The sequence below is a fragment of the Sycon ciliatum genome, chromosome 6 (genome assembly GCF_964019385.1).
Source record: "Sycon ciliatum chromosome 6, ocSycCili1.1, whole genome shotgun sequence".
Classification (NCBI taxonomy): domain Eukaryota; kingdom Metazoa; phylum Porifera; class Calcarea; order Leucosolenida; family Sycettidae; genus Sycon; species Sycon ciliatum.
In genome coordinates this window covers 33127914-33138395 of record NC_088648.1, presented here as the reverse complement: position 1 = coordinate 33138395, position 10482 = coordinate 33127914, and the positions used below count along the sequence as shown (strand labels likewise).

General features: G+C 48.1%; 1 protein-coding gene across 1 annotated transcript; it reads left to right on the top strand.

Annotated features, from left to right (window-relative positions):
- Positions 1-4856: 4856 nt before the first annotated feature.
- On the top strand, positions 4857-9636 carry LOC135820240 (signal recognition particle 19 kDa protein-like). The gene is given in 4 exon segments (XM_065333556.1): positions 4857-4918; positions 6894-6972; positions 8342-8453; positions 9151-9636. Coding segments are annotated over 4 exon segments (450 nt in total). The 3' UTR covers positions 9348-9636.
- The last annotated feature ends 846 nt before the right edge of the window (positions 9637-10482 follow it).

Here is a 10482-nt window from a genome sequence, read left to right as displayed (position 1 = left end):
CTGTGTCGGATGTCACCGAGCGCAACTGTATCTGTGGTATCAACATCTCAGAGGACAGTGAGGAGTGAGGACATGGGTCAATACCGGTAAAGACAGCGCGTGCACGTTAGCCTGCTGTACTACAACACACGCCTGGCTAGTGGAATGGGGAGAAGACGGCAAAGAGATAGGCAGGTATTTATCAGGCAGAACGCTAACGTAGCGGTAAGATCAGGAGGACCCAAAACACGGCGGTGGTATAAATAGCAGCAAAAAAACCCAACGTGCTCACGCAACTCACAGCACACCTGGACTCTCTTACTCAGCACACACACACACACACACACACATGCACACACAAACACACACACACGAGCGCTCAGCATTGTTATCAGCTGCGCAAGCAGCAGCAGCAGGAGCTCAGACAGCAGCGGCCGCGACCAACACGGCCGGGGCGACACTGCGGGCGATGCTCAAGCGAAAAGACTTTGCGCTCGCCAACCAACCCGTAACACTGGAGTCGAGTAGGGAACACGTCAAGTTTTCCATGAGTATCCGAAGCATCTCCTCATAGACCAACAGCACAGTAATAGCAAGATGACGATGGACCAGCTCACATACCATACTGTTAGGAATACTTTGGTACTTGTTTCCAGGAAACATTGAAACCAGCGAAGGGGCAGCGGCGGCTTGACGGAACGATTCGTTACCCGGTGCAGCAAACCCGGCTACAATCTTCATAACGCAACACCCATCTAGAGAAGGACAGTGAGCACATAGACAAGGCAAAGCAACACACCCACACCCACCCACACACACCGTGCAGACATTAGCTCTATTGTACTCTTTTCTAGGAGATGGGTGTGCGTGTGTGTGATGGGGTAAGACTTAAAAGTCTTAAACCCATCACACCCACCCGCACCCATCTCTTACCACACCCGCACCCATCACACATTACTTTATGTACTTACGACACACACACCCATCACTTACCACCCATCACATCACACACACACCCATCACTTACACACACACACACACACACACACCTATCACACACCCATCACTTACCACACACACACACACACACACACACACACACACACACACACACACACACACACACACACACACACCTTTGACGCCCATCGCCGGAGGCGATGATAGCAATGCTACGGCAGAAGCCATAGCAACTTGTGCTGGGATTGCACCATTCAACAGCTTGCAAGGCTGAAGAATTGACCGTCACTATTCAGCCTGGTCTACACCACACACACACACCCATCACTTACCACACATACACACACCTCAGACCTGCCCATCGCGGAAGCAATGATAGCGAACAGCTATGTTAGACATAGCAACTTGTGCTGGGATTGCACCATTTAACAGCTTGCAAGGCTGATTAATACACACACACACACACACACACACCCATCACGCCAAGAGTACATACACTACTACATAACCTCCCAAGAGTGTGCAACTCCCACACACCCTGCGGTCCCGACAGAATTTCAAGTTGATGTCATTATTTATGATGCGATGCTCCTTGCACCAGCGGGTGTCAACGCATCACAAGTTTTTCTTTGCAGTAATTTGTACAGAATCAGATGGGCTTTGGTCCATCATAGGTTCCGGATTCGTCTAATCCGTGTACAGTACAGTGCGCATTGGATCATAAAAATGACGTCAACTTGAAATTCTGTCGGGACAGCACCCATAGTCGAGTTGCACACTCTTGGTGGTGGTGGTGGGGGGGGGGGGGGGGGGGGGTATGTACTCTTGATCACCCCCCCCCCCCCCCACACCCATCAACCCCCCCCCCCCCCATATCACACCCCCCCATCACCCCCCCCCCCCCCCCCCACCCACCCATCAATCACACCCACGACAGTAAACGTCTTCAGGGCCCTGTGTACATCATCACTCTTCAAAAAATCTCTAAGCTTACATTGACAGCCTCGATCTCCTCCTCGGACGGTAGCGACCGGCGTAATCTTTCGTTGGACAGACTGCTCGGGTAGTTTGGGATGGTGATGGTGGGAAACCGCGGTGCAGTGGGCTTGCTAGCTGTCGCCGTTGGTGACGAAGCTAATTGAAACAATACGTAAGAAACAAATACACACACACACAGCATACTGTAAACTTTCACCTATTAGAAGCGTATTACATCCTATTGTTGGTCATCCATTTTCTTCCAGTCACGAGATTCCATTGACGAATGTGAAAAGAAAGAACTCGGATCACCAGAACTCGAACACGGCTTGTCATGAGCACTGCTCTAACCATCTCAGCTATTTATTCCCGTAGCTATGCAAAAGACTTTATACTAACGTCTGGCGCTAGCCAGGGTCCACACAGCTTTAATTCCGTGTTTGTTGTGCCATCCGCATGCCTGGCGCTATCCCGTACCTGTCCCGTACTGTACCATCAAAGACAGCTGGCCACAAACAGCTGCCCACAATATTCAAATAGGGCTTTCAAATGCAAGATCATAACGTGAAGCAACTTGGAAGAATGAGTATGTATGCGAAGTGTATCGGGGGATGCATGCAGGGCGATAGTGCGGGTTCGAATCCCAGGTTATGTCTTGAAAAAAAAGTAGGAGAAATGAAAAATTTATAACATCCCTATTCATCCCCGGTCCAGCAGGCTATGTCAGTATACTTTCAGCCAGGAAGCTCAGGGTTCCGAGGCCGCCCGAGAACAACCCTCCCGCGATCCATCAACGACCCGAAAAATTCCAGATCCACAAACTCCCTCACATCACACGAGGATCTAGTTGCACTGAGGCAGCTCGCCCAGGATCGTCGAAAGTGGAAGGAACTAATGTGTGCTGTGTGTAATGGCTGAAGTTATACAATTACACTAGATACCCTTAACAATAATAACGGATACATTTACACTAGATACTCTAACAATTTTATCAACAATTATGATAATCACCACATCAAATGCTGCAGAGACCTATCCAGAATCGGCAATATGCTGGCCCTGGCCTGCAGATCTGCAACTACAATCAGCTTCTACTTTGCAACATTAACGGATTAGTCCCCTTTGTCGATTGATGGATCAATCGGTGGATTCGGCTTTCTTTCCTTTCTTTCTTGTTTTGAATTGTATGTTGAACTCATTGGATTTCTTTGTATTCTGTATCTCGTAATCGTTATATTTCCCTCTAGCCCTCTCGCTTAGGATGAGCTTTCTTTTTTATGGCAGCTTAAGCGAAGGCTATATACGTGCTTTATGCAGGTTGATGCCAACGCGAACAAGCAAAATAATAATAATGCTTTTTTTGCCTAGGCCATTAGGTGGTAGATGGTGTCGTATTACCCTCGAATGCAAAGAGAAAGTTTGATGTAGCCAATCAATGGAACAAAAACATTTCCATCAGTTCTAATAACATGCATGATGAGCTAGCTAGGCAAAAAAGCATAGCGTAGGGCCCTGAGCTTCCAAGCTCTCTCGTTTAGTATTGGATTTTTCTAAGTACTCGCGGATTCCATATTGAACAAACGGATAACCCAAAGACAATGTCAATGGTGTTTGAATCGTCCTAGTACGTGCACACAAATGTCGTGCATGACCCTTGCTCAACAGCTGCTCAGAAACACGAAACCTACAGACACTGCAATGAACAGCTGCCAAGTGAAATTAGTACAGCCAAGCGTGCACATAACCTCTATGCCAGTGATACGGCGTAACCACTATGCCACTAATCCATTGGGTGTAACACTTCCGTAATTTTTATAATGGGCTTAGTTCAATGCGGGACTATTCCGCTCACAGCACTGAGCACTACTGAGCTGGACGGTTTTTTGAAAAATTATTATCGAATACACGAATACTAGTAACCCAAAGGCACTGGTACCTACATCAAGGCCAGTTTTAAAAGAGCCTGCGAGCGTATTTTTTTAAATCACTCGCATAATTATTTCGACAAAGACCCCTCAAATAGCGCCGACACATCCACAAAATAAGTCCCCGACATCAGAAGATCACAACCACAATATTCGCCATTCATCGAATTACGCAATAGTATCATCAATGCGTGGAAGGTCAAGCGATGCATGAAGTGCGTGCAGATGGCTAAGAAGCGAGAATTTTTTTCCAAACAAGGAAAGCATCAAGAATCAAGGGGGACAAGTCATCAAGAAAAATCAAGTAGAAGGAGAGAAAGAACTTCGCACCATCACAAAACATGACGGAACACAACATCAATTTACTGTACTAAACAATACATGGTTGGGGTGAGTACTACTGTACAAACACTTGGAATTTTTTTGAAAACAGAAAATGTTTCAAACTCACCTGACGCTGATGCTGGGGCAGTATCTTTTCTCCGAGTTGAGAGTCCAGCCCGGAATTGTATCAGAGGAATATGCGCACGAACAGCTCGCATAGTGGTAGCCATGGCTGAAACTGCTTTCTTCACCGATGCGACAAAGAAGAACGACGCACACAAAGTGACTGTCAACGGTAGACTACGGGTAAACAACTGAGCAGTTATCAATGGTTATGATTTTCTGACGGGATTCAAAGGTGGCAAGATTGTCAGACATGACAAGTCGCCTTGAACTGTTGAAGTGTTGTTGAAGTCGCTACACGATGACGTACAAGTGAGCAGGCGCGTTCCGGCATGCGAGTCTGCTCCGAGACGCATGTGCATGTGGTGCATTCGATGAGTGGTCTCGAGGAGGTCGAGCGGAGTTTGGCGAGCGCAGTGGCATTCGCCTCACAGTCAAGATGACAAGGCCAATAATTTTTTGGAAGAAACTACTTCTACAAGTTCTGGAGAACAAAATTACTTGTCAGGGAATAGAGCTTTCTACACCTGAGTGACCAATTGACAAGAGTATCAGATACAGTTAGCAATGGCATCGGCTTCTGCCGCCCCCACAGCGCATTTATCCTCCGATCCAGCATCGAAAGACAGGTATGAACCGGCTGAGCAATTTCGTTTTCAAAAGTTTTTTCTTTGTGTGTTCAAATAATGCCCAGCTGTGCAATGCCTGCAGACTAGCGTATGTCCTGTTGATTAATCTGGGTAGTCGTTCATAGGTTTAGGCACGGCTAGGAGCTATCCGAACACATCTAGCACACTTCACAAACGACCTCGTACGTATTGCACGTACGTTTGATAATCTCAAACTTACTTTACATGACTAGAAAGCGTGCAGCTGAAGTATCACGAAACATGACATTGACATTGTACACAACGTCATGTTCATGAGGACTTGTTAAGTACTGAAGTCTGTTGACAATGGACTGAAATCTATCCAGACAACGATATGAATGCGTACGCCATCGTGCATGCTGCGGAGAATGGATGTAATGACACTCCATCGGCATTGCTCAGTTCAAACGCTCAAACATGATCTCTTTGCTGCAAACGTCATTCTGCATGAAGATTCGCCGAGTTTTCAAGCGTAACTCATCACCAGGATGGAACAGTAAACCACCTTAAACAGTAGAAGTGTTCACTGTGTCCCCCTGAGGGTAGGCTATGGCCGAGATTTAGTGGATCTAGAATGGCGCTTGCATCGAGAACATGACTGTGCAAGTGTTTTGACTGAGGAAAGCAATGTGCAATTAATTGGTTGCGACGGAGTTTGCAAATCCTTAGAAAAGTAACTTGGACGGCAGATGAAGATAGTCACTCTGGAACACGAGCCGTCAGCAAGCCCGATCTTTGGAAAGGACTTGCTTGCTACGCGACTTTGCAACAGAAGAAAAACTCAACCTGTCGTGACGTGCAAGGCCGCTTTATCTAATCTCTGCTTTGGCAGTCACTATGTTGTCTTTTGGCGACTTTAATAGTGACTTAGTTAAGCTGCATGAGCGCTCTTGCCCCTGTTTCGTATGTACCCCTTTGGTGCCGGTAGGTCGATGATTCCCACCTACCGGTATGCTGGCGGCGCATACTAACATTTCTCGCAGAGGCGGTCTCGTACATCTCAGGTGCCTGATTGTGTTTACCGAGACCCATTAGGGGTCGTCGCAAAAGTCTGTCGTCCCTGAAACGAACATCGTTCATTTCGTACTCCTCGGACCCCCTCCCCTCCCTGTGAAACAAACACAGCTTGCTAGGCTGGGCGACGAAAATCGCATGCATGCACATGTTGTAGATACAGTGTCGGTCGACTTGCGATTTTGGCTCGCTCCCCCCCCCCCCCCCCCCCCCCAAACGAATCATGTTCATTTCAGGGACGACAAAAAACTTTTGCGACGACCCCTTAGTAGCTGGCCTATCGATAGCTCTAGAGAAGGGTAGTGGGGTTGCATTTGAAGAATTCAAGTTTGGATCTACGCGACCGTGCACATGGTGTGCACAGCGTATGCGCAGTCAGGCACCAATGGGTCGAAAACAAACGACATTCAGACCTTGGTTATCCGGACACCGATTTTACGGGCACCCTTTGGGCGAGTTTCAGTGGATGTTATTACTACTTCTTGGTCCTTCCTTATGAAAATAATGATGTACGCCATATCTATGGCCTTTCCCCATCACAATGAATGTGATTCGGAGTTTATACGGACATTCCGGAGTTACTGGCGGTGCCCGGCCGCGGACCGCCTGGATAAACGAGATAATCTGTCCCCGGGGAAAAACGCGGCCGCGGAATCGCGATTTCCCCCGGGGACAAGATAATAAGTAAGATGGTGGATATGTGTTTCACGTGTCCGTGTGCGTAGAGGCTAAAGCTCTCTGTGTGTTTAGAGTTACTCAGTATGTCTCGCTCTGTTTCGCTCTAATCTTGTCCACCATCGTTGCTATGAGAGAAGACCACCGTATGCACATTCAGCGCACTTGCAGGTTGGCGTGCTTCTCTTGTGACGGGCGTATATATTATAGCACCTGGTTGATGATGCGCGCGTGTGTTTGTGTTTGTGTGTTTATGCATATCCAGATGGGTATGTATCTATCCTGCATACTTGAATAGTCGAAAGACCGTGGCTGAAGGCAGGCGAATTGCGAAAGAAAAGTAAGTTCGCTTCTACATAATTTGTGTGTGTGTGTGTGTGTGGACGCACATGCGTGTGTACGTGCATGAGTGCATGTGTGCGTGGGGGGGGGGGGGGGTGAGAACCTGAAGTTGGTTCAATACATACTGTGCGGTACAGTGAGACGGGTTCTAAATTCTTTATGCTTTGGATGCTGTGAGCGTTGGTGACTTTGTTTATCTGTTTCCTTGTCTTTTTGCATGCGATAACGACTCACCGTGTGTGTGTGTGTGTCTGTGTGTGTGTGTGTCTCTCTCTCTCTCTCTCTCTCTCTCTCTCTCTCTCTCTCTCTCTCTCTCTCTCTCTCTCTCTCTCTCTCTCTCTCTCTCTCTCTCTCTCTCTCTCTCTCTCTCTCTCTCCTCTCTCTCTCTCTCTCTCTCTCTGTGTCTGTCTATCTATTTCTATGTATCTGTTGTTGTGCATCAGGCTGTACATGAACCCACTGTTCAAGAAATCTACAATGTCTGTACAAACAAAGGACTTACCTGTGCCGTTGAGGTAAGTCTTGATGACTGCACACCAGTCACTTGGCTCTAGCACCACAAGCCCATACCATCGATCCCCTCACACTCAACTGTGGTCTGCCAATCGTTAATACCAGCACAAGCTTCTACCTTCCCCTGCAAATGCTGTGGGCTGTCAGTCTGTAATTGGAACACACGCCCATACCCTCGATCTCCTGCAAGGGAACTGTGGGCTATCAGTCTGTTACTGGCACACAAACCCATACCCTCAATCCCCTCAAACTCAACTGTGGTCTGCCAATCGGTTATAGCACCACAAGCTCATACCCCTCCCCTGCAAGGGGACTGTGGTCTTTCGGTCTGTTACTGGAACACAAGGCCATATCCTCGGTCTCCTGCAAGGGAGCTGTGGGCTGTCAGTCTGTTACTGGAACACAAGGCCATACCCTCGATCTCCTGCAAGGGAGCTGTGAACTCTGAACAATATCCCCATTGCACTCTGTGGGCACAGAAAAGGCGTCCTTTTTTTTGGTGCGGGTTCTTGTCGTCCTCTGATCTACTTTTCGTTCTCCTTTCCACAATGCATTTCCGTATGGCGTAAACCTTTGGCCAGTCTCTCCCTACCGTATGCTAAGTTAGATTAAGGAAACTGTGCGCACACCGTGACGCTTGATTCTCTGCACTCAACATGTTTAAAAATATGTCTATCTGTGTGAAGTACGTGTAGGAGATGTAAGCTGTAGGAGATGTAAGCTGTTCCGGTACTTACTTGTGTGTGGTGTGTGTGTGTGTGTGTGTGTGTGTGTGTGTGTGTGTGTGTGTGTGTGTGTGTGTGTGTGTGTGTGTGTGTGTGTGTGTGTGCGTGCATATCTGCGTGTTCCGTTGACCAGGAAACAAAACGTTACACGAGAGATTGGACGATGGACCCTGCAAAGCTTGGCCGTATCCGTGTGCAGCTGAAGAAATCCGACGGAACGCCGTGTCATGCAGAACTCCAGACAAGTACGTACTTGTGTGTGTGTGTGTGTGTGTGTGTGTGTGTGTGTGTGTGTGTGTGTGTGCGTGTGTGTGCGTGTGTGTGCGTGTTTATGCGTGGCCGTATCAACAAAGTGTTCACTGGCGTATCAGCGTGGTTCACATTTCAACGTGTTCGTACCCACGTACGCCAAGCAGCAATGTGTAGCGGAACAGTTACTCAACACCGCTTCGGTCACACGACGTCAAGTTTGACGCTGGATGCAGCGTCAAACCCAAGCACTTGCTTACCGGCATACCCACCATTATCATTTTGTCTAATGATTGCACGGTTGTCATGCATCAAAAACTCTGTGTTACATCTTACCACCCTATAGCCTTTCTGTCCACTGCTTGACTGTAATATGACGTTTTTTGTGTGTGTGGGTGTGTGTGTGTGCGCGCGCATGCGTGTGTGTGTGCGTGTGTATATGTGTGCCTGCATGGCGGTGCACGTGCACGTCTGGGTCGCTTGCTTGCTGTGTGTTTGCTATTCGTCTCGAATCCCGCCGCCTGCGCATGCTCTCTCTCTCTCTCTCTCTCTCTCTCTCTCTCTCTCTCTCTCTCTCTCTCTCTCTCTCTCTATGTCTGTCTCTCTCTCTCTCTCTGTCTCTCTCTCTCTCTCTCTCTCTCTCTCTCTCTCTCTCTCTCTCTCTCTCTCTCTCTCTCTCTCTCACATCTCTAGGAAAGCAGATCCTGCTGTACCTCGGCGACATGATTCCCCGCCTCAAGTCGCGCCACACTCACGGCGCAAGCGCAGCAGCGGCCGGAGGAGCAGCTGCTAGCGCTGGTGTAGACCCTGGCACCGCGGCAGCAGCATCCAGCGGAGGTAGCAGTGGCGGCGGGAAGTCAAACAAAGGAGGCAAGAAGAAGAAGAAGTAAAAGTCACCGCATCCCGAGGAGATAGCTTGCTCGGTTAGGATTCGAATTTTCTGGTGCTTACACCAGCCTGTAAATATGTACATAGATTTAAATGATTTCTTTGCCGACCAGCTGCCTTTTATGTGCAGTTTTGCTAGAATTTAGTAATTTTTGCTCCGTTCTATTTGTATAGTATTTTGATATTATTTTATCTCTCAACATGTGCGCGGGCTAGCATGCTATGAATCATGCATGCCATGACGTGAAATATTACATTTCAACCTTTAAAACATCCTGATTGAGTAACGTCCTCGGTGTGAATGTAAACCTACATTTGGGCTATGTGAAATCTGCCCCAAAGGGCACGGTCAGTGGTCTGAACAGGTTCCAAGTACCCCACTGACTGTGTTGGTACATGTACTTGGAAGTACACATGTACTACGTCCAGCAGCATTCGCACCAGGCCAGGGTGAACTATATGTAGAACGCACTCCCTGATTCGCACCGCTTCCAGGGCGTCGAGACGCGGGCAAATGTGCACTCTGGTTCGGATATCACCGAGTGCAGCTGCACCTAATGCTGAGACACGATTGTGTAGTGTTTCAAGCTTTCAATGTTGCCCAATTTCACCACTTGCCTCCGCGGAGAATGTAGCACTCCTGCACCAGTGCTATCCCAGCGGAATTACGAATTGGCCAATTTTATGGCACTTGCAGGACCAGACATGTCCATGGACTAGGCTATACAATCATGTACAGCCAAACCTGTCAAGGAAACCACTCTGAAAAGGCGACCACCTGTCGTAGAAGACCACTGAAACCAGGACCATGTACCAAGGAACGCTATTTCCAGCCAAATGAACCTGGATAAGGAGACCACCTTTGGAAGGTCCCTGGGAAATCAGCGCTTCACCCTATCAAGAGTACATAAACCAGAGTGTGCAACTGTGCATATTTATATCAGATCTGAAACAGCGCAGTTCGTGCACTGCGTCACCCTGATGAGGTAGGTCAGCCAAGTCGCGACTTGCATACAGCTCAAATTTCCGTGTTTCACAGCTCGGAAATCTGCCAAGTACAGTGGTCCCTCTATAATCCGGCACCATTTGTGCCACGAAAATCTGCTGGATTAGGGAGGGTGCTGGATTAACAAATCT